General features: G+C 39.7%; 1 protein-coding gene across 3 annotated transcripts; it reads left to right on the top strand.

Annotated features, from left to right (window-relative positions):
• Nucleotides 1-9: 9 nt before the first annotated feature.
• Nucleotides 10-24,649, top strand: GPS1 (G protein pathway suppressor 1). Of its 3 annotated transcripts, XM_058166999.1 has the most exons (16): nt 95-150; nt 1,900-2,103; nt 2,501-2,587; nt 6,019-6,111; nt 7,323-7,504; nt 9,583-9,747; nt 10,677-10,812; nt 11,131-11,208; nt 11,688-11,748; nt 12,022-12,107; nt 12,352-12,446; nt 12,914-13,019; nt 15,066-15,146; nt 15,268-15,405; nt 15,807-15,941; nt 17,692-24,649. In XM_058166999.1, exons 1-16 carry the CDS (start codon nt 118-120, stop codon nt 17,764-17,766), a joined length of 1,755 nt encoding a protein of 584 aa, XP_058022982.1. In that variant the 5' UTR covers nt 95-117; the 3' UTR covers nt 17,767-24,649. The 3 variants fall into 3 exon arrangements, with proteins under 3 accessions (XP_058022984.1, XP_058022982.1, XP_058022983.1); XM_058167000.1 differs by lacking the exon at nt 2,501-2,587 and having other exon boundaries at nt 98-150; XM_058167001.1 differs by lacking the exons at nt 1,900-2,103; nt 2,501-2,587 and having other exon boundaries at nt 10-150.
• The last annotated feature ends 610 nt before the right edge of the window (nt 24,650-25,259 follow it).

The raw sequence follows: 25,259 nt of genomic DNA, 5'->3' as shown, positions 1-25,259 counted from the left end.
GTTACGGTCCCTTTAAGGGCTTTACCTGTCGCCGGCTTGACCCGGTTGCGTAAGTGATCCGGACGTGGAAGTGGGAGGGGAGGACGTGACCCGGAGGTGCATGGTGCGAGGGTCAATATGCCGCTACCCGTCCAAGTCTTCAATTTGCAGGTATCGAGGAAGTTTCGAGGGGGTCGCTGGGGGGGGGCGGGGGGGGGTCTGGCCGCAGGGCGTGTCTTGCGGCGGCTCGAGGCGTAATTGAGGCGGTGGCGGGAAGGAGGCTGCATCGGCGGCGGCTGCCGAGCGGCTCCTCCGGTGGGATCAGCCCATGTGTTATTCTCGGAAGCTTCCCCCTGGCTGCCTCCTTGAGGAGGGGAGGCGGCGGAGGCAGGCGGGGGGCAACCGAAGCCTCGAGCCAAGACAGATCCGTTGCCCCGAGGCCGAGTGGCTGGTCGCGGCGGCCGCCGGATGGAGAGGCCCCGCCGCCTGGTGCGCTTGGCTCTGCTGCTCCCCTCCACGCCCAACCCCCTCCCCTCCCCTCCCTGCTGTTCATTTGGTTTCCGTGTAGAGGCGGTAGAGGTGACCTTCTCGGGGGCTGGTGGGCAGCCGAAGGATCGGTCCGGAGTTTCTCAGGCCACGTACGGGCTGAGAACCCTTAATAGACATTTATAAAGATAAAGGGGAATAGGACAAGAAAATTGTCCTGATGATGTTACCTAGTCTGGTAACGAAACGTTCAGAAGCTAAATTGAAACAAGGTTGGAGAGCAAAACACTGCCAAAGACACTTCACATAGGCCCGTGCGGGGAAACAGAGCAGTTGAGCTTCATAGGGTGGGGGGGTTGTCTGTTTCTGCCTTTATTATTTCCCCCCCCTCCCAGTTGTGCGGTGATACTACAGCATAAGTGGGGGAAATAGATATAAATGACTTGTCACGATCAGCTGTCTGTTCCTACCCTAAATATCACAGAAAGACAATTATACTCTAGCACGGTTTGCATAAAGAAGAGTTGTGTGATCTCCTGGTTATGAAATGCAATGCCCCACCAAGTTCTGCCACTCAAAAGTTGGAATAAACTGGTGCTTTTTTTTTGGTGCTTTTGTAATTGTGCATTTGCTTCCAGAGATTAATCAAAAATCAATCAAAATGATGTCTGAAATGTAATGAGAAATTGAAGTACCTGTGAACAGACATTTGGGCAATCAATTCTATCTCCTATGTTGGAAACTACACAATTGTTGGTGCAGTAAGAATAGTAGAATCACAGGACAAAAATAAGGATGGAGAAACTTTTGCATATTTCTGTCTCCTTCCTGGTTACATTTCCTCTGCCCAAAAGTTATTTTTTGTTTCTCAAAGGGTTTTTTGAGTTTCTGTTGTTGATTTTAACTGTGACCAAAACCAACAACCTTGAAAGATGATAACAGAGGGAGGAATTTGGATGTTGAATTTTCTCTCTGATTAGTGTCTCCTAAAACATTTTCCAAATGCCATCGGCTTGCCACGTTAAGAAAAATAATCTTAGAAATCACAATTTTTGCTTGCCCCTCCCCAAAACCCTTCCTCATCTTTCTTACTTTAGAGATGCCATGGATTTTTCCAGCTCCTCTAAGGGCGTTATGGAAAGTTTTCTGCACCAAGTTCATAATTGCCATGTCACAAGTTGCATGAAATGTATCTGTTCTGATTTTACTATGTATAATACAGTATTTAGGAAATTGTGCATCCAAGCCAGTGGATTTGACATTTGTTGCTTGTTTAATGTGACACATAAATGCTAATTCTTTATAACTTTAAGATGGGTATTAATAAAGGTCTATGGTGAAAGAGAAAGAAAGCCAGTTCATATTATTCTAAGCCTACCATGAATTATAGCTGTTTATGACTGCAGGGGCATTAACTTCCTTTCTTTCCTTTAGCAGCTGGCGAGCTCTGTGTCAGGGCGAGGGGGTACAGAGAGTCAGGACAGGATGAGGGATAGTTCAGTTCCAAGCTCAGCTTCCTCGTCAGTGACAGATCTATACAACACTCCCCGCAGCAGTAGGTCAGACCTCTTCCTCCCAGGTACATCTGGAGACTTCAGCCTGAGTGCCTGCTTATCAGCCTGCACCCTACTTTATGAGGTATCTCAAAGGAGAAAGCACTCAAGGATGTCTGAGTGAGAATGACTTGAGTTTTATCAACATTAAGGCATATTCTTCTTCTTCTTTTTTTTTTTGAAAAAAAATCCCCTCCTTTCTCCGAATTGGATGTATTTCAAATAACAAAGGATTTTGTTACATGCTGTTGAGCTGCTAGCAAAGATATTTGTCTCCCATTGTCTAAGAATAGTTGAAAGCTTGCAGACTCAAAGCAATGGGCAACAGACTATAATTTTCCACAGGAGTTGTATGGCTTTACTTTGTTATGGTATGTAATTTATGTATTTTAAATATTTTTCTACTTTTAAGTAGGGATTTAAACACAACATTTGCATTATCTATTTTTTTTCTTAACAAATGGCATTACTTAAAATCAAAGCAATGGACATTAACACAACATCAGGATTACCCAACTATACTAAAGCTAAGAAAACTGCAGGACTGGTTTGGGATCCTTTGTTTCATGGTAGGTGGGAGGGAATGCATAGATGAGGTACTGGCATGCGGAAAGCTGTCTCTTTGGAAATAATTAGCCAACTTTTATTGGAACAGGGATAAGTGGTCCAGAGACGGCATATGGCTGCTGTATTGTTTTGGTTTCTTTTTAGTGGCCTCCAGAGATCACATAGTTGAAATTTGGCAGCAAATTGCTGAGTAATAAAGCACAGAATTTTAATCCCTAGAAATAAAAACAATGTGTGCAAAAAGTGCAGGCACTCTTTCTGCAATTCTCAGAGACTCCATAGAATGGGTGAAGCCAAAAAGCTAGGCCCTTTTAGGTATTTTTTGAAGAAGCTGAATGGCTTTAAGGGCTGAAATGATTGCCTTACAATATTTCATCTCTTAAAACTTCTGATAATTCTTTCGAAAATTGTACTTTTTACTCTTCTAGGTTTTGAAGTACTTCATTAATATATCATTATAATTTAATACCGTACAATTATGGAGCTGACAGAAGGAGGGCTCCTTGTAGTGGCCATTGGGTGAGCACTCCATTGCATGGTGTCATCCTGATACTGCCCTGTCCAATGTGACATTCAGACATCCCCAAATTAAAAGAAAATAGTACTTTGCCATAAAAAGCTTGTTCACAAAAGATAAGGTTTAAACAATCAAGAGGATTTATAAGTAAACAGTCTGCCCTTTGTATATGTTCAGATAGCCCACCTTTAATCATAAAAAACTCAAATTATGATTTCTTCTAAAAAGAGTATCCTCTGAGAGCATATGCACCAAGACAAATTCCTTATGTGTCCAATCACACTTGGCCAATAAAATTCTATTCTATTCTATTCTATTCTATTCTATGCTATGCTATGCTATGCTATGCTATTCTATGCTATTCTATTCTTTTATTCTATTCTCTGAAAAAGCACATTTTTCGTATGCAGAGAATGCAGATTCCCCATTGGAAAAGCCTTGGGCAATTCAAATGGCTTTGAGTGAGGCTTTGGAGAGTTTCTGCAAACCAGACAAGACTAGAGTTCTGAAACCTGTGGCCTTTCATATGTTGCTAGGTTAGCTGCTTCAGTCCTAACTTTCCTAACTAGTGGATATTTCTAATGGCAAGTGTAATTGAATGGCATTTGCAGAACTTCAGGCTGCCAATCTGCATTTTATCAAGATAGATTGACCAATGATCTGACCCTGTTACTGTATCTTCAAATGTTCATATAAATTTGGTAGCTCCAACATCTGCAAATGGGGTAATTTTGAAGCCCAGGTTTATCACTGTTTCATTATCCAGACCATTTGGGACACAGGGTTAATTGGAAAAAAAACTATAAGAATCTCAATTTAGGTGAACGCCATAAACCTTGGGTGGGTTTAAGTAGCTAATTTATAATCACAGAAAGGTCTGTGAAATTGAACATTCTATTATCCAGCCTCTTCACCTATCCTTTGAAACAATAGGGTTCAGGTGAAAAATCACAATAGCGGTATTTCTTCAATTTACATAGCCATCCATCTCACCTAAGTGACTGGAAAATTCACATCATTAGCTCTTCACATAATATAATTGGGATCTCATGGCAATAAAATGTTCTTTGGATCAAATATTTTCAATCTTTCTTTGTGAGGCTTATGTCTCAGCAAAACAATTTTCTAATTAAAGGAGATAAAATATCCTTCATATACTGCTTAAAATGACAAACTCTTAAACCCCTTTTTGTTGATTGACAATTAAAAAAAGGATTTAGAAATAGAGGGATCTGTTAGGGCTGCATTGCATATATTTTGTACAATGTAACATTTGCCTCTTGATTCACCATGGTCTTTGGGTTGGGGTATGGGGTTGCTCTGTGCAACCTATGACATATACAGTTCTCGCTTTCACACCACAGAGGAAGATTGGTAATAGTTAGGTTGTCATGCTATAAAACTAATTTTCTTTAATTTCTCATTGGTAAACTTCTAATAAATTTCCAAGAAGCCTAGATTCTCCTGAATCTTTTGCCTTCATGTCCTTATGGGCTTTCTAAAGGAACTCAGTTGGACAGAATATAGACTAAAATGGATCTTTGGTATGATCTAGTGAGATTCCTGATACTGATGTCCTTTAGATCAGGGGTCTCCAACCTTGGCAACTTTAAGCCTGGCGGACTTCAACTCCCAGAATTCCCCAGCCAGCTTTGCTGCTTAAGCAAAGACCCCTGCTTTAGATCAAGATTACACCAAATAAGTGTGAAAGATGACATCTGTGGAGCATCAGACATGGCTTTAGACCTAATTGTGTTTTTGTCATGGTTCATATTTAGCTCTCTTTTTGTTATAAATAGTTTTACTTTTCTTTGCATTTTAGCCATGCTTTTGAAGTGTGTATGCTTGCCTGATTTATCCATAGTGTATAATTTTGTACATTTTCATGTATGGAATTGTAAATCTACAGTTGCTCATGCCATGTAAAATTACTGCTCTTTGTTTCAGTTGTTGAGAAAAAAATTTTTTTTTTGTTTACATTTATACCCCGCCCTTCTCCGAAGACTCAGGGCGGCTTACAATGTAAAGGCAATAGTCTCATTCTATTTGTATATTTTTTTACAAAGTCAACTTATTGCCCCCCCAACAATCTGGGTCCTCATTTTACCTACCTTATAAAGGGTGGAAGGGTGAGTCAACCTTGGGCCGGGCTCGAACCTGCAGTAATTGCAGGCTATTGTGTTCTAATAACAGGCTCCTTACAGCCTGAGCTATCCCGGCCCCAAATTCATGATGATGGCAGTCTTCCCCTCTCCCAAAAGTTTAAAAGCCCAGGCAAACTCCCTGAATTGCCCACTTATAAATCCAGCCCTGATCTTGGATAATGAACTATTGCAGAATAACAAAACAACAATAATAATTTCAGACTGTTATTTCATGTTTCAGCCTTGGCAATATTGTGGAAATAACAGTATATTCAGTACTGTATACAGTACATGTGCTCTTGGGTTTGGCTGAAAAAAATTCATAAAGATTTAAGTGGATTTTCTTGTGAAACAATTATTTCCATTCATTATGAATGAAAATAAAAAGTATGCCTAGAATTTCCTATGGGTTTTATGAAACAATATAAACTTTAGATAATAAGCTGACAAGTAGGAAAACTATCCCAATTTAATTATGCTAAATTCTGATTGAGGGGATTAAACTGCCTTTTCATTGGTTCAGAAAATGGTTAATCATCTCTTGTTTTATTATTGAGAGCAAGGAAATCTATTGAGTGAATTAGTGGCACAGAGTGAGGGCAGTATTTCTGGCAGGCCTGGAAAACAACTTCGTGGAGTGAAAATCCTAAGCTGTAGATACATTGCTTAAATGTCAAGTTCAGTTATATTTGCTGATGCATGGGAATCTTTCCCTTGGGGCTGGGAGGGAGACTCCTCATTTTTGTTTCACTCACATGCTCTGCCGTTACAGGGTGCGGTAGAGCCCATGCAGATTGATGTAGATCCCCAAGAAGATCAGCAAAATGCACCTGATATCAACTACGTGGTGGAGAACCCAACTCTGGTATGTGCTTGAGGGCAAAAATGACAGAACGGGCTTCTTAGAATTGTCTTCCAAAACCTAGGTTCTCCATCAATCCTTAGTTTAAGCAAATGCTACCTGTTTATTTTTTTACTTGTAACCTTTGCTTATCTATTGAGGAAAATTGATTTATATTGTCAGTTAAAATGATAGGCGAGAGGGAATTGAATCACAATTGCTAGAAACTCTTTCACATTGTGTAATGAAAACAGTCCACAGTTTTCCTCTTCTGTTGATAAAGTGTCTTTTGAGTGAAGCTCAACTATTGGAGACCTTATGAAGATACCTGTGTTGCTTTAGTGGCACCAGTACAGAAATAGGTTGCCAGTGCCTTCTCCCAGGATGCTTTTTCCGCTTCCAGTCTTATAAGTATCAGCTTTTTGAGACTGGATGGCGTTATCTGCTTCTCATATCTCATATAACTATCAGTGCTTGAGTTATAAGTTTAAAACAAATTCTTATATTTAGGTAGTGCTTTTGCTTATAAACTTTACAATAGCCCTATAAAATAGGTCAGGATTAACCCCATACTGGGAATAAAATTACCATTGTCTAGATGATCTTCATATCTATTGCCTCAAGGGAGCAAAATTATTACTATGACAACTGTACCTCCTAGTTCTTCCTTCTCTGCTCTGCAGTCTTGGACAGTGTCATCATAATATGAGCTTTTATAGCATAAAGATTAAGAATGTGGCTAAGAGTGGAAAAACCTTAGCTCAAGTCTATTCATCCTTAGCCACAAGTGCTGACTGATTTTGGGTCAGTCATTCTATCTCAGTCCCACCATAGCTCACAAATTTGTTGTGGGAGTAAAACAGGTATTATACCGGTATTATTTTACTAACTTCCTAAATGAGCCCAGTTATTACTTTTTCTTTCTTTTTGGAGATAAAAAACGATATAGTGTGATATCATTCAATGCATTAATTTTACAGAAAATGTTGATGCATAGACACCTATTCCACAGATTACAGAATATAATAAAAATGAAACAGATTTACAATTTGGATAATTGTCATTAAGAAACAAAAATATCCAGGAATAATTACTGTATGTTTTAGGGTTTAGAACTAGCAATCATCTGGGAACTCTATGGTTCCTCTATAGTTCTTGGACTAAAAATACAAGGAGCCTAATAGTTGGGCTAGTACACACTACCATCTATGATCTCTTCCTTCTGGCTGGTGCAGGATCTGGAGCAGTATGCAGCAAGTTACAGCGGCCTGATGAGGATCGAGAGATTGCAGTTCATTGCTGACCACTGCCCACAGCTGCGAGTGGAAGCCCTGAAGATGGCGCTCTCATTTGTCCAAAGAACATTCAATGTGGATGTTTATGAGGAGATTCACCGGAAGTTGACTGAAGCTACCAGGTACTAAGATGAAGAAGGATCTTGAGAGGGTTGTCAGGGATGCATAGTACTAAATATGTATGTATGTATGTTTTCGTAGGTTTTCACGGGTATAGGTGTGTAGGTCTTGGAATTTTTGGGTCTTTTCCCGTGTAAGGTTGAGAGTATCTTGGCGACATTTCGACGAGGTCTCACACATTATCTTCAGGCTGGTGCTTTTGGCTTCATGCTTGTGCGAGCAAAGCTCGCTTCTGGGAGCAAGTCTCATTCGTCATCTTCAGGCTTCAGCTTCGTGCTGAAGCATGAAGCTTCAGCTTCAGCTTTGCTCCCAGAAGCACGAAGCTGAAGCCTGAAGATGATGAATGAGACTTCGTCGAAACGTCGCCAAGACACTTCCAATTTTAGGCGGGGGAAGACCCGAATAACCAAAGACCTACATATATATATATATATATGTATGTATGTATGTATGTATGTATGTATGTATGTATGTATGTATGTATATATATATATATATATGTATATATATATGTATATATGTGTGTGTATATATATATATGTTTATAATATGCCAAGACATACATATATATATATATATATATATATATATATATATATATATATATATATATATATATATATATATATATATATATATCTGTCTTTAGTTGATTGACTTTGCATCTGTGTAACTATATACCTATCTATATGTATATGTATATGTCTGTCTGTCTATCTCTCTCTCTCTCTTTATATCCATCCATTTATCTAATTATCTTTGTGTGTGCGTGTACATACACAGATAAAGAGTGAGAGAGAGAGAGAAGGTTAATGATGAGCATACAGCATAATTACAGTTAAATATAAAGCATTCATACAAATATGAATGACATGAATTAAGTATTGCATTAGCATTATGAATATTATATCTAAAAAAGCAAGCCTATTAACTTATGAAAGTTTTTAAAAGATTATTCTGATGTTTTAAAACTAACATTTATACAAATGTGCAACAAAATATAAGCTATAAATTATCATTTCTAACACAAAATCCAATAGATATAAAATACTGTGGCACAAATTTCATACAGTACTCCCTGAAACAAGCACTTACCTATTTTTGATATCTGTAGGTAATTTAAAAGCATTCAGGGAGACTATATAGTGCCTTTTGGACAATGGAGACAAAGTGTTCTCACCATTACCCATTCTGCATGGGCAACACTGTTCATTGTAAGATATTCTCTTATACTTCCAAGCCAACTGTTGGTAAAACAAAGTTGTGCTAACGTCCTACCTTATCTATATTTAGATACTGCAGTCTGTCTTAAGGTATTTATTGGCTGTAATGAAATTTGAAGGTAGAGCACTTAAGTTTTCAATTAGGACTATTCAAATTCCATTCCCATGGACATTTTGCAGTACCATGTGTATATATAAAAAGTAGAAACCCCTGGGAGAGGCCCCCTTTTAGCCAGATGACCATATCCAGAAGGTTATCTTTTTTACTCAGCTCTTGCATATGGTTTCAGTTTGAAATTCTTCTTTACATCTTAAGAGCCATTCGTGCACCCAGTAGAAAGGGAGCCCTTTCATTTGCTTTCAGGTATTTTGATGAACTAAGCATTAGAATCAAGCGCAGCTGAGAATGTTTGCTGTTTAAATAAAAGTTTACCTAGCAGGGAGAAAGAGCAAAAGCTACTAAAGTCAGCTTTTGATTGTCTTGGCTCTTTGTTTATCTTCTTTGATTAAATCACAGGTATGTTGCTATTCCTCGCTCAAACTGTGAAACAAAGTCTTGTTTTCTATCTGTAGTAGTTTTCCTATAGGTCATCAGTTTTAGTTCCCATCAATTCATTCAGCACTGCCTGTGGCAAGGCATTATAGGAGTTCTATATATGAGTTGAACTCCTTTTCTGAATTTAGAGTTTCACTCATCAAAATATCAATACTGTCTAGAGCCAATTGATTGTGCTCCTAATGCATTACTATGATCCTTCTCAGTTCTTGTAGATTGTGGCAGTAGATAGGTTGTTATATCTGTAGGTAACGGATGATTCTGTGTCCCTGTACACTTTGTGTATCTATTTTCTTTTCAGAGAGCTGCAGAACACACCTGACGCTGTCCCAGACGGTGGGATAGAGCCCCCTCCCCTAGACACAGCATGGGTCGAGGCTACACGCAAAAAAGCTCTTCTCAAACTGGAAAAGTTAGACACAGATCTTAAGAATTATAAAGGAAATTCAATCAAGGAAAGCATCAGGTGACACTAAGGACACTAACAAATGAAAACAAGAGAAATTGGAGTTGGTAGTTATGCATTTGTAAAGCTAATCTCAGAATAACATTTTAAAATGTCATCTGGAATCATTTGGCGGGCTGTGTATACTTCAAATGACATTTTCTTGAATTTATTATTTACAGTTTTCTGATACATGTTGCCATGAAATAAAACCATGAAGGAATCTTGTGTAGAAAATGCTACACATTTCCTTTTCACAGGAAAAGAGTTTTCCATCATCTGTAGTCACAGATCATTTCTCAAATGTGTCTTGAGAAAGAAAATTGAATGATTGAACTGTTTTTCACTCATTCCCAAGAATTAAATAAATAGTTTGCTCACCATAATGTCCCTCCTCTGTGAACCCTTCAGAAGGTAGTGTGAAATATACTATTTTTGTTCTAAACATGTAATGTGTGAGACACATCTTATCCCCCAATTTATTTTTTCCCTTCTGTGACCCACATTTTTCCTAATAAGCTATTGCTTATTCCCACTCTCAGGTTTTGCAATACATGTATCTTGCACTCTTCTTCATGTAGTATACATTTGTTGACTTTGATAATGTGCATAACAGTTGTATTCCTCGGCAGCAGTGGGCATTATTCATGGTAGCTTATGAATAGTTTTGCAAGGAAATAAATGTTTAGAAGAGGCAATGGATCTGTTTAGCAATGAAGCACAGTGGACTTTGTAGCAGAATACTAAAAAGCATAATAAAGAAATATTCTCGATCCTCATGTTTAGTTTTCAGTGGAAATGTTGATGCTAAGTATCTGCCAGTAATAAATAAGAACGTTCTTTGCCGTGTGTTACCCAGTAGTTAGATTTTTGGACAAGAGCAAACATTGTTTAGGATTATGTGTTCCTGATGCTTATTTGTTTATAGTTGACATGTACCTGCTTTTTAGGAGAGGCCATGATGACTTGGGAGATCACTACCTTGACTGTGGAGACCTCAGCAATGCCCTTAAATGTTATTCACGAGCCCGTGATTACTGCACCAGTGCAAAACATGTTATTAACATGTGCCTCAATGTTATCAAGGTAAACAGCAATTTATCTCAGCAGTTCTTTATTTGGAGAGGGGAGACCAGAAGAATTTAATCTCTGTTCAAAATAAACTTCCCCCACCCACCCAACTCATAATTAACTTATAAACCTTCCTTCCTTTTCTATCTTTGCATTTCAAATTTCCAGTTTTCCCATCAGTACTTTTCACGAGGACTCAATGAGTCAGTAATAGTAAGCTACTGCAACTCTTCAAAAAGGTCTCTTTTCACCATTACCTCTTTTATAGAGGCACAGAATAGAAGGTGTCAGGTAATGTGCTACTCAGCTACGTCTGGGCTTGTTTCTTTGCAGGTCAGTGTTTATCTTCAAAACTGGTCCCATGTCCTGAGCTACGTGAGCAAAGCAGAATCCACGCCAGAGATTGCAGAGGTAGTAAGCTTTTCTCCATCTTGTCTGTGGCAAGACATTTCAATGACCTGTTCAAGATTGCCTACTGAAATGGGAATTTGGAACTAGTCATATGGTAGATCGTGCTGATTCCTTGTTTGCCTTTGGTTGCCCTGTTTTGGTCTCCTGATAAAATATAGTCCTCTACTGTTTTAATTTGGAGAAGGATTGTTAAGAGCTTTTTAATTAATAATGAACTTGGAAGTAGATATGAGGTTCGGATTCCCCTATGAAAAGAATCAGAGATTCAATTTCCTCATTGGCTTACATGATAAAGTGTTGTGCACATGATCCCTGTTTAGAGCTTTGAAGGAATCCATCTGCGTTTCAGATGGACTCTTGATCCATGCCAAGGGAAAAGAAATAGAGAAAAGAGCTGCTTCCTCAGACAAGCTTAATGGAATGAATGAGCTGAACTATTGTTGGTCATTGACTGATTTTTCTCCCTCCTTCCTTTCTAGCAAAGAGGAGAACGGGACAGCCAGACACAGGCCATCCTTACCAAATTGAAATGTGCCGCAGGTGAGGAAATGGTTTGCTTGCTTAACTGATACTGTCCTTAGTGTTCGTGGGAATGGTTGTGTCCAAGCAGTGCGATAGACTAGCAAAATGTTCCAGTTTGCTTTTCCAATATCTGTCCCAATATTGTAACTGCAAAAAGCCCCCCAAGTCAGTCTCTATTCCTAGAAGCTATAATTAATTTAAAAGGCTCTCCCTTAGGTTTCTGCATGACCCCCTAGCCTTCTCTTTCTTCTGATTCATCTGCACAAAAGAGTAACTTAATCTCATTCTTAGGCTTGGCTGAACTAGCTGCCCGGAAGTACAAGCAGGCAGCAAAGTGCTTCCTGTTGGCCTCATTTGATCACTGTGACTTCCCTGAGGTGAGGATGTGGAAGAGATGGGAGCTGGCAAGACAGTGGGGTTTAATGTGGAGGAAATGGCACATACAAGACCATGTTTGACCTTTTCCAAGCTAAATCTGGAGAGATCAGCTATTTTTCCTCCATTTTTTTTTCGGGGGGGGCACCTCTTTCTTTCCTTGGAAATCTGGGGAAAGGATTCAGGCAATCTTTGGGTTCTTTATCTCTATTCTTTAGAGGCTGTCCCTTCTCTCTTTTTTTCCAGCTGCTCTCTCCTAGCAATGTAGCTGTATATGGTGGCCTGTGTGCACTAGCAACTTTTGACCGACAAGAATTGCAACGTAATGTCATCTCCAGCAGGTAAACAATCTGCAGAACTTTGATGATGAAATAAACTAAACTATAATAGATACATTAGTGGATTTATTGATGGGAGCAGTCAAATTGCAGGAGTGAAAGAGATTAAGTAGTCTCCCTCATCTTGTATCCACCATGTTCAATTTTAAGTTCCTCTGATTCCCTTTCCTTGTTTCCGATAGTGCTCAACTTACTACTGGTCAATTATGGTCGTATGTCAAGGACTAACTGTAATTTTAAGAAAGGCAGGATGAAGAATTATAGACTTACTCCCATCTGGGTCCAGATTTTTGACAGTCGTGCCCTTCCACTGCCATGCTCTCTAGCTCTTGAGACAGTGGTCACTCACAATCTTGTAGAAATGATCACACGATCAAAATGACTTTTCCATTGAATAGAGTTAGCCCTCTTTGAAAGAGACATAAAAGATGACTCAACTTCGGGTTGTGTGACCCCCTTTGTATCTACAGCTCCTTCAAACTGTTCTTAGAGCTAGAACCACAGGTGCGTGACATCATCTTCAAGTTCTATGAATCCAAATATGCTTCATGTCTCAAGATGCTGGATGAGATGAAGGTATGTCCTAGAGTTTTAGTGTTCCTCAGTATGTTTTGCAAAACAGTTGCAACAGTATTTAAACTCTGAGAACCCTTTCTTAACTGGATAAAGCTACTCTTGTCTCAGAGGTATAAGAAAGCCTGGCTTAGGAAGGGGTAAGTGACAGACTTCAGAGATAATACCAAGTCATTGTGTGTGTGTGTGCAAGAATTTCTGCCCTTCTCGCACGTTAACCTTAATCAACTACACTCTGTTTCAGTGTGTTCAGGCTACTAGGTATTAAGCTCAATCCGAAAAATAGAAAAATATGTTATAGCTATTTACTGTTATAAATATACAGATTCCTATTAAATATCTTTAAAAAAAAAACAAGAAGGAAACCAAATAAATGTTGCTAGAGGAAAAGACTGCCTATGAAAAGTTGTTAGGCTGAAATTGTATAATCTTGAGAGTTAGTTCAGATACATGTGTAAGGTTTGTTTTTTGTCTTTTCACTGTCTCTTTCAAAAAATTACCTTAGCATGCTTTGGATGTTATTATTGGGGTGGGGTGGGGTGGGGTTGATAGTTTTGGATATTTTTTTCCTCCATTGCTATTAACAGTTACTTCCAGTGTTCCCAGGTTAATAGCAAATTAGTAGAAAGAGATGAATGGTTTTTATGGTAACTCCAAAGGAAATGTGGCAGTGCCTTGATAAATCTTATTAGGTAGATTCAGTGCTCCTTTTAGAATAGAATAGAATTTTTTATTGGCCAAGTGTGATTGGACACACAAGGAATTTGTCTTGGTGCATATGCTCTCAGTGTACATAAAAGAAAAGATACGTTCATCAAGGTACAACATTTACAACACAATTGATGATCAATATATCAATATAAATCATGATTGCCAGCAACAAGTTATAGTCATACAGTCATAAATGGAAAGAGATTGGCGATGGGAACTATGAGACGATTAATAGTAGTGCAGATTCAGTAAATAGTCTGACAGTGTTGAGGGAATTATTTGTTTAGCAGAGTGATGGCCTTCGGGAAAAAACTGTTCTTGTGTCTAGTTGTTCTGGTGTGCAGTGCTCTATAGCGTCGTTTTGAGGGTAGGAGTTGAAACAGTTTATGTCCAGGATGCGAGGATCTGCAAATATTTTCACGGCCCTCTTCTTGATTCGTGCAGTATACAGGTCCTCAATGGAAGGCAAGTTGGTAGCAATTATTTTTTCTGCAGTTCTAATTATCCTCTGAAGTCTGTGTTTTTCTTGTTGGGTTGCAGAACCGAACCAGACAGTTATAGAGGTGCAAATGACAGACTCAATAATTCCTCTGTAGAATTGGATCAGCAGCTCCTTGGGCAGTTTGAGCTTACTGAGTTGGCGCAGAAAGAACATTCTTTGTTGTCCTTTTTTAATAATGTTTTTGATGTTAGCTGTCCATTTGAGATCTTGCGATATGATAGAACCCAGAAATTTGATGGTTTCTACTGTTGATACTGTGTTGTCTAGTATTGTGAGAGGTGGAAGTATGGAAGGGTTTTTCCTAAAATCTACCACCATTTCTACGGTTTTGAGTGTGTTCAGTTCCAGATTGTTTTGGTTGCACCACAAGGCTAGTCGTTCGACCTCACGTCTATATGCGGATTCGTCATTGTCTCGAATGAGACCAATCACTGTTGTGTCATCTGCGAACTTCAGTAGCTTAACTGATGGATCATTGGAGATGCAGTCATTGGTATACAGAGAGAAGAGAAGTGGGGAGAGCACACAGCCTTGCGGGGCCCCTGTGCTAATTGTACAGGTATTTGATGTGATCTTGCTTAGCTTCACCTCCTGCTTCCTGTTTGTTAGGAAGCTTGTGATCCACTTACAAGTCTGTTCCGGTACCTGTAGCTGGTTTAGCTTAGTTAGAAGAATGTCTGGAATGATGGTATTGAATGCTGAACTGAAGTCTACAAAAAGGACCCTTGCATCTATTTTCTATTTATTATTAACATTTTGCAAACTCTAGAAATGATTGTTTTATAGAGCAAAGCTTTGGAAAGCTTTATGTCCATTCTTCTTGCTGTTCTGGACAGGATAACCTACTATTGGATATGTACCTGGCACCTCATGTGAGAACACTTTACACCCAGATACGAAATCGGGCCCTTATCCAGGTAGCTGTCTTTACCTGTGGCTGCAATTGTAACTTTCTTTTGCTCCTTTCTTCACTGAATGCAGTGCAGTCACTCTCCGAATATTTCTCTGTCTCTTTCTCTCTCTTGACTTTATTCCCAGTATTTCAGCCCCTACGTGTCAGCAGACATGCGCAAGATGGCCACTGCTTTCAACACTACTGTGGCAGCTCTGGAGGATGAGCTCACTCAGCTGATCCTAGAGGGGCTAATAAATGCCAGAATAGATTCCCATAGCAAGGTGAGTCCCAGTTGTACAAGTGTCCCTAAGTCTCTCTGGCCACTGCTGAAAGACAATGGTTAGCTAGACAGAATGAACTTAACTGTTCGCACATAGTAATTATGCCATATGGGTAATCAATTGGTCCCCATAATTGAACCCAAAATTTCTGTTGGTAAGGAAGACAGCTGTTAAATGAGTTTTACCCCATTTTACGATCTTGCTTGGCACAGTTGCTAAGTGACTGACTGAAGTTATTAAGTTAGTAACAAGGTCGTTAAATTTTCAGAAGATGCCTTTTACTATTTCATTTCCCTCAACAAATAGTAGAGGGGCTTTTGCATTTTATTTCTCAGACATCATTTGCTGCTCCTCTTCATCTCTGAATTGTATCTCCCCTGCTACTTGATCTTATTCTGTAGATTTTGTATGCCAGAGATGTTGACCAACGCAGTACCACCTTTGAAAAGTCCCTGCTCATGGGAAAGGAGTTTCAGCGTCGCGCCAAAGCTATGATCCTACGAGCTGCTGTCCTGCGTAATCAGATCCATGTCAAGGTGAGCAAAAATGCCCTGCTTTCTCCAGGGGTTTGCATCTTCATGAATCAGCATCAATCAGAAGTTGATGTAAATATAAATGAGGGCATTTGGACTGAGCTGCTGAGCTGAACCAGGACAAATAGTTCCTATGCATCTCCTGAATGACTTCAGCTAATGCTTAAATATTTGAAGGTCACAAGCAAGTTAGATAAGATACTTTCTTGAAACATTATTTCAGTACAAATTTTGCTATGGATGTAAGAAGAGCCTTCCTGCCTTAAGTCTAAGGTAGTGACGGCTAAGCTTTTTGCCATTATTGCCAATAGGGGTGGGGGGAGAAAGTTCGCTCGCGCGCGTGCCTACACCCATAATTCTATGTGCCCTGCCTTGCGCATCTGTGCGCAACCCCCCTTCCCCCCCTGCTCCTGGCACATGATGGCCTGATAGGCCCGTTTTTTTTTCTCACCTGGCTCCAGATCCTCTCTATGCATTTGGGGAAAATAGCCTTCCCCACCCCCTCGGAGGCCCTCTGGAGGCCCAAAATGGCCCGTTTCCCAACTTCTGGTTGGACAGGAAGTGACTTTTTTGTTTTCCCCAGCTTCCAGAGCCTCTCTAGGAGTTTCTGGAGGCTGGGGACAGCAAAAAACATCACTTCCTGTCCAACCAGACGTTGGGAAATGGGCTGTTTTGGGCCTCCAGAGGGCCTGGGGAAGGCTGTTTTCGCCCTCCCTAGAAACATAGAGAGGATCTGGAGCCAGGTGAGAAAGAAAAACGGGCCTTCCCCACCCACCACAGGCCCTCCGGAGGCAGGAAAAAGCCTGTTTCCCTACTTCTGGTGGGCCCAGAAGGCCCGAATATCAGTTGGCTGGCGTGTACATGCGCGCCGGAGCTGAGCTGGCGTGCCCACTGATATGGCTACGCGTGCCATAGGTTCACCATCACAGGTCTAAGGCCTTTCTAATCAAATTTTCTATTCTGTAATAACCAAACACACCTATCCCCTTGTGGACCTGACAGCAATAGCCCTTTTTCAATGTGGCTCCCCATAAATTGGGATGTAAGAAACTTTGCTTCTGACTATAGCGCTGGTATGTAGCCCTCAAGATTAAGCGGCTGTCACTCCCTGAACCACTCTAGTTCCACCTTAAATTTTAGGTTTGAATCCATTGTACATGTGGTAGCAATGACTGTCATTGTTTTATTATGTATTATGCACAGAGCTTCCTGCAGCAGGAAGTGATAAAATGAACATAATCCAAAAGTGGATTTTTCTTGGCAGATCCACAGGGAAGATGCAGAAAGAGAAGAGGGCTATGCGAGGCATTTCAAAGAAGCAGCTGGGAACGGCTTTTGAAGTAGTAGTGTGACCCTAGTAATAGGCATAACTGCTTGCTATTCAGAGGAAGAGGGCTTCTCTTGTACACATTACAAAACCCTTCTTTCAAAAAGTTTTGCCCAGCCTTAGAAGAGACCTTCATCCTTGGGGCCCTAAATCCTCAGTTTCCCTTAACTGTGTTACACTTTGTGAGACAACCCAAAAGGTGGGGTTCTTTTTCCACTGGTCCTTTTTTTCTGAAGGGATAAAACCACGTCTCTCTCAATGCTATCTAATCTTTTAGTCCCTAATTCTTTTCCATTTATCTGGTTTTGGTTCCCTGGGGGTTTCCTTCACTTGCCTGCTGGTGTGGCAACTTCTGGGATGGGAGATGAGCTCTTTTTCTACCTGATTGCTTACTGGACCTTGGGTCTCTCTCTTGCCTTGTTACAGTCTCCTCCACGAGAAGGAAGCCAAGGTGAACTCACTCCAGCAAACAGCCAGTCCCGGATGAGCACCAACATGTGAAGCTCTCTGAGCCAACAAAAGACTGTCCCTTCCCTCCCTGCCCCACATACCCAGGGCCATGTGTATCCAGTATCCACAACATCAACTGTCCCTTGGTGCCTTTTCAGACTCTCTGGCTGGGGGGGGGGGCAGGCAGGGGGGGGGGGCAAGACATTGAAGGCAAGCTTTGAGAGAGTCTGAGAACTCCTTTTAGACCAGACGACGTTTGTCAGATGCAGCCCTTTGAGAATATGCAAGCCTGCGAGTGCTGGCTTCCTCCTATCCTTCCCGGGGTTTCCCACAAACAGAAGCTGATCTTGGTTTCATTCAGCTGCCAAAAGAGCTTTGTTGTTTTTGTTCAGTAAAAGATAAATGGCATGAATTTGGAGGACGTGTGTTCGTGCAAAACTTCTCATTTGTACGAACGCATCATCTCAGACCCTGAGAGTCTCTCTTGGACAGCCTCACAGGAAAACAGGCATCCTTTCCATTTATTCACTTCAGGGCTGTGTTTTCACTCACCTGGAATCAGCTCCATTTTAATCTGTTCTTCCTGTGTTTTTTTTAAAGTGTGTGCTCTGGCTTGTTTTCACATCCCCAGACCTCAGATGAATAGTTGGTTCCTTTGATATTCGCTGCTCCAAATGGGATAGGGGGTGGCATATATGGAATTGTCTCCCCCTGCACTTGGGCAGGACCTGCCTGGCTGCCTGCACTACTACTTTTTAATTGACTTTGTAACAAAAGGGGTATGTGGTTACAGGCTTGACTCAGATTGTGTTGGTTAACAAGCGTAGGTTGAGTGTTTGAGTGTTCCACAGTTGCTTACATTTGGGGAGGTTCATTGGAGTTCATCCCAAGGAAGCAGTTACAAATTTGGATTTAACTCTTGCCAATTTATCTACTTTTCCCAGACACTGTTAATGTTGTTTAGTTTAAAACCACATTCTCTCCTATGCATTAAAATCATAATTGCAATGATAACTGCAGATCTGAGCATTAATTCTTGCTCTCCTCCACAAACCCCTCAACTCAATTATACTCTAGTACAGATATCCAGAAGGTGCAATTCTGAAATTAAGGATTGCTTGAATTACAATCCTAGATGATACTGAACTCGTCTTTTTTGTTGACCTTTTAATCCTAGGGTTATACCATTTTTATAAAAGTACGGAAAGAAATCAGTGAGACAGATGATCCATATGTAATCTACATAATTTAATGGGAGCTTTACAAGTAGTACTATATGATATTTAACATATTTCGATGCAAAATATATAAGGATTCCTTACCTTAAAAGAATCCATATGCATTTAGTGCAGAAATATTTTGAATTTTCCTCAGACATCAAGGCAATGTGTATCTATATTGTGACCTAACGGCCACTTGAAAACAAATAGGCAAAACTAATGATGAAGATAGTATAATGTAATAAATAAAGCACACCATTACAGTAAGCAAGCTTAAAACAAACTGCCTAAGCCAAATAAACAATTTTAACTCAGTATTGAAAAAAAAATGACACTGCAGTATATAAACCTTGACTTCTCTTAATCTGCTGAGTCATATTACATTATGGGTCAAGTTAGGGAATGGTTCTTGTGTTTCTTAAATGTTGAGATTTTCAGAATCTAAGCCATTTAAAAGGTTTCTTACTTTCGTTGCTCACAAACACAATTAAAAATGAAATTGCAATCCTTTCCCGTTATTGTTCCATATGGGTTGGTCTTCTGCAGTACTTGAGAAGCTATTCTTGAAGTAGTTATATGGATTATTAGTAGTAGATTTAGCTGCTGCTGTTACTTTTGCTACATTTGTACTTTTTGTTAGAAGATATTTCACTTTTCTATTTTCACTTTTTTTTTCATTTTATAGTTCTCTATATTCCATACATTTCTTTGGTCTCTAATAGTTAGCATTCCTAACGAAATACAGGTAGTCCTGAATTTACAACAGTTCACTTAGTGACCATTCAAAGTTACAACGGTACTGAAATAAGTGACTTCTGACCATTTTCACACTTATGACCATTGCAGCATCCCCACGGTCACGTGATTTACATTTGAATGCTTGATAGTTGACTTACATTTATGACGGTTGCAGGATACCAGGGTCATGTGATCACTTTTTGCGATCTTCTGACAAACCAAGGCAATAGGGAAACCAGATTCACTTAACAACCGTGTTACTAATTTAACAACTAGAGTGATTCACTTAACAAATCTGGCAAGAAAAGTAATAAATTCCCACTTACCAACATACATTTTGGGCTCAATTGTGGTTGTAAGTTGAGGACTACCTGTAATTGTTTTTTGAGGCGATGGGTAAGGTACAGTCTGGATTAACAAGAAAGCTAGTCTGAAGGTACTTAACCATAGGGCTTGATGGGAAACTAAGAATCTGATGTGTAATATACCCAGTACAATAAGGAAAGATACATATTGTTTTCAAGTCTGTATGGCATGCCAGGGTTATCTATACTGAACAAATCTTTCAAATCTTTGTTCTAAGAAGTTTTGAGCATCTTATGTCACTGGTATAAAGGAAGTTTGATATCCTTTCATGGGCATGAGGGAGTTGTTCTTAATGCAGCACCACTTCTGGATAGGAAAAGGGTCATGAAAAACAAACTGTAGTACTGAGAATATTATTGGTAGTTCTTGAGTTATTACGACAATTGAGCCCAAAATTTCCATTGCTAAGCAAGGCAGTAGTTAAGTGAATTGCATCTCATTTTATGAGTATTTTACCACAGTTGTTAAGTGAATCATGCCATCGTTAAGTGAATCTGGCTTCCCCCATTACTTTGCTTGTCAGAAATTGATTAGGAAGGTTATAAATGGTGATCACGTGACTTGGAGACTGTAACTGTCATAAATATATGTCATTTTGATTATATGCCCATGGAGATGCTACAATGGTCATAAGTGTGAAAATGGCAATAAGTCACTTTTTTCAATACTGCTTTAACTTCAGTCACTAAATGAATGGTTGTAAGTTGACAACTTGCACCTAGTGGTCCCATTTTAAGGATTTCCTGGCTTATAAGAAGATAGATGTGATATCCCTAAGGAGCTCATATACCTTAACAGAATACTTAATAACTCTTTTAAGTATCTCCAAACTCATAGCCATTTTGTTGGCAGTCATAACTTTCATCCACTAACATCAGTGGTTTTTCTGACATCTAATTTCTTCAAACTGTCGAGTTTTAGAAAAATTGGAAGGTATATTACGCCAACGATGTGTGAATCAACAAATAATCAACACTTAACATTGCTAGAGGGAGGTGTCTTTGGGTTTAATTCACTTAAAGCCTTCAAGTTATTAATAAAAAGAGCTGCTTTTATTACAAGCTGTTTTTAAGCTCTGTGAGAAGGCAAGTAAGATGCAACTTTAAAAATCAAATATACAGGGCACAACATAAGTAAATTTGCAGTAAATTGGACAAAAATATGCAGAGCAAAATGTAATTCAGATAGGCTACATTTATAATTTCAATTTAAAAGGCTGCTCAAATTCAAAACTGATTCTAGGCAGCATACAATTACAACTTAAGAAGAAACAAAAGGACTATTACAGAACAAGGAAATGGATATCACAACCAAAGCAGACTACAAATCAAATGGCCCCGCCACTGATCTCTCCTATACTTGGAGTAAAAGCCAGGTTTTTAGAGAATGTTTAAAAGCTTGTAGGGGCAGGGTGAATCCAAATCTTTCTAATTTTGACCTCTGCCTATTGAGGTCTATAAACACATTTGTGATTTATTGCTGTGAGTTCCAGTGGCTATTCCCCCCCCCTCTTAAGGAAGTCTCTGACTCCCGTTACAAAGACTTAATGCATGGAGGGATAGAGAAACTACTGCCACAGATTTTGGCCCTAACTTCTATCTAAATTCCAGTACTGCTGATAATTTTAGCTCAAGTTTATCTGAACTTAACAGTTATGCCATATTGGGGCATTCACATGTTGCAAGAGACATTTTGGTCTAGAAAGCAGGAAATTATGAGTTCACATCCTGTCTTAACTATGAAAGCAAGCTGGGTGCCTTTGGGCCAATCAGTCTCGGCAAAATCAATCCACCTCACAGGGTGGTGGTTGTAGGGAAAATAGGAAGAGGAAGGTTTGGCATTTTGAATCTGAAAAAATAACAAAAGTGAGATACAAGTTAAATAAATTAGGGACTAAATTATAGAACAGCTGTAGTTGCTGGAAAACAGCATAAATCTCTGGTTTACCACAGTGATATCCAACTGGAGAGTCTTTCATCAATATATTTTCTCTTTCCTTAGCTGCCTTGGCTGAGTCAGTCCAGTGTTTTTCAACCTTGGCTGCCTGAAGATGGGTGGACTTCAGCTCCCAGAATTCCCCAGCCAGCCATTGGCCTACTCCCAGTTCTGCCGCTGTAAGCAGTGTAACAATCAATGCAATGTAGAAGTGATGCTGGAATTGATGTTCAAAGCCCCACCTACCTGCCAGATGAAAGCCCCAGTCTTTGAGACTTGGTTCCAACCTTTGTCAAACATGCAGAATAGGGTTCTGCTTGGGGGGGGCATTTTTAAGTAATTGGAACCCCCCCCCCAAAAGCTAGGTTGAGCAAGCTACAAACTGTTTTCCTTCACATGGTGAGACTCTTGAAAAGCAGGGCATTATTCTCCATTCAGACGGGCAGGTACCAGTAGATTAGCTGCTTGGTTTCTAACCCAGCTCTGTACGCAGGTCCTTATCTTTCCTAACTCCTTAATATGTGCAAATTAAAGCATGACTCTAGGCCTTGGTAATCCGTAATCCATAAGAAAGTAGCATGCTCCCTACTTAGATTTACATTTTCCTCTCTGCGTGAGAAGCTTGCCCTGCAAAATGTAATCTCAATCTTTTCTTATATAAAAGGGAGGGGGGGAATTTAAAGATGAGACATTCGGATAAGCTCCAGCCCTGCTTCCTGATCCCCACATGGAAGATGGCGCAGTCTGCTAAAGTGCAGCTTCACCTCCATGGATGTGAATTTGTGAATGAATGAGAGAGCAAGCATCTACCCCTTAGCAATCCCTGACCTGCACTCAAGGGTCAGAGAAGCAAATCCTGTAGTAGGTGTGAGGCAAAAGCAAAGAGAAAGCTGACAACATAGGCTGGAATGAAAGGAGGTGAAGGTGTGTCTGGCAGCTATACAATAAATTGTCAGTAGTTAAAATAATCTCTCTCACCCTTTTGAAAGTACAGCTATGACTATGATTTGCAAAATGGCTCTGAAGATTGGATACGTGATGGCTACAGAAACTTTATGGTAAATAGGAATTAAAAATCATGCATGATTCTTAATGTTGCTTCATATTCTCGGTCATGACGTTTCATATATCTATTAATTTATTAGTCATCCTATGTTTATACAATAAGCTTTACTGGGTTATTAGGGTAGTGTTAAAAAGGAAATTTGTACTAGATTCTGCCATTTAGCCAGGCTATTGAGAAAATTTAAGAGAGTTAACTCTCTAGTCCAGGGGTCTTCAACCTTGGCAACTTTAAGCCTGGAGGACTATCTGGCTGGGGAATTCTGGGAGTTGAAGTCCCGCAGGCTTAAAGTTGCCAAGGTTGAAGACCCCTGCTCTAGTCAGACCCTAACAAAGGAGGGTGGGTGGGAGTGGGGAGGGGAGGCTGCTCCAAGAAGTCCATCAGAGTCCTTTTAACACCCTTAGGGCCCCAGGAAGGAAGACTGAAAGAAGAAAGGACTGTGTGTATATGTGTGTGTGTGAAAAAATCTACTGGTTTGGGGCAGCTAAAACAGCCCCCAACAAATTACTCTTAAGACAACAGACACTTTTCAGCACTGAGAGGTCACTAATGGTGTGTACAGCTAGTGAACAAAGAAGTCCGCTGGGAGGATTGACTGTCTCAACTCCTATTTGCTAGAAGTTACAAACAGAATAAACTTTTAACAAATATACAGGAATGCAACAGGGGACGATAGTCACATGCCTATATAGATTAATTTATGCCCCTCCCACACACCCAACATATAAATAATAAATATAGCTATGTATTTAAATGATGAACTATAAATTGCAGTAATTGAAAAAAGTGCCTAGTTTCATCACAGTAATTAATTTTGGATTGGATTGGTACTAATACCACTCGATAAAGCCTTAGCAAGACCACACCTAGAATACCTAGACGTGATAGCAGTGTTTCAATATTTGAGGAGACGCCACAGAGGAGGGGGGTCAAGCTATTTTCCAAAGCACCTGAAGGCCAGACAAGGAATAATGTATGGAAACTGAACAAAGAGATTCAACTTGGAAATGAGAAATTTTCTGGCAGTGAGAGTAATCAACCAATGGAACAGCTTGCCTTCAGAAGTTGTGGAAGCTTTCAAGAAGAGACTGGACTGTCATCTATCAGAAATGGGGTAGGGTCTCCTGCTTGGGTGGGGGGTTGGACTAGATGACCTACAAAGTCCCTGCCAACTCTGTTAATCTGTTAAAATTTGTTAAGGCTTCATCCTTACTCCACAGTGTGGTTTAAAATAGCTGCATTTCAGAGGAAATGGTAAATGAACTACAAGATCATAGCCATCTACCACTAAGCTGCAATGATGAAATATACACTTGATGCCATATTGCAAACTGCCCTTTTCTTTTTATCCCAACTTTAACTGCAAGTATGTAATCACAGGGTTTGTATAACACATGACACACATCTCATCTCCTCCCTCTTGATGCCCTCACTCACTGGATGCCTATGTATGAGATATTGGGATTTCCTTATTACAAAATATTAACTTGACACATTGGCAGGAAAATGGACAAAAGTGTGTGTGTGTGTGTTAATATTGTTAGAAAACCTGATTAAAAGGTTACTAAAGCAATATATTGTAATATAATAAATTGCATATGGATGCACAATCTTTCTGAATAACCAAACTAGTTGTGCTGTCAACCTCAACTTTTAGTATGGTTGCATTTGCTTTCACCGCATTCTCTAACTTTATCCAAGTGGGAGCAAAAAGTTGCAGAACAATGTGAAGGAATATGAAAACCACCAGAAGTTATGGATCGTGTTCACAGTTCTTAAAATAATGACAAAAACCTTTTCTACAGTGTTCTCTCAGATAAGACAACATATGAGAAACAAGTGCATTGTAGTTGAAACAGTAAGAGATGGCTTTTTCCTCATGTGCCAATATTTGTGAGGCTGAATGGAAATTTGAAGAGAAATCACAATATACCTACTGTACTTGCATGTGTTCTCAAGTGGCACAATCTGAAGCTCTTGAGAACTTAAATTTATCCCACCAAGGATTCCAAATAGTGTCACCCAATTGTAATTTTGATTAAAATTAAAGGAGAAAATATTTAAATTAATGATTTGATAGTAGTAATACTGCATTTGTATTTAATTTGTTTACATAGAAAGAAATTATAGCTAGTTCCACCTGCTGTATTTTGCAACATTCTACCAAATGGCCTTCCAAGTCCAAGGGCTGCTCTTCGCCAAGTAAACAGCATGCAATCCGA

The sequence above is a fragment of the Ahaetulla prasina genome, chromosome 2 (genome assembly GCF_028640845.1).
Source record: "Ahaetulla prasina isolate Xishuangbanna chromosome 2, ASM2864084v1, whole genome shotgun sequence".
NCBI classification, from domain to species: Eukaryota; Metazoa; Chordata; class Lepidosauria; order Squamata; family Colubridae; genus Ahaetulla; species Ahaetulla prasina.
This window is presented reverse-complemented; position numbering and strand designations above follow the sequence as displayed.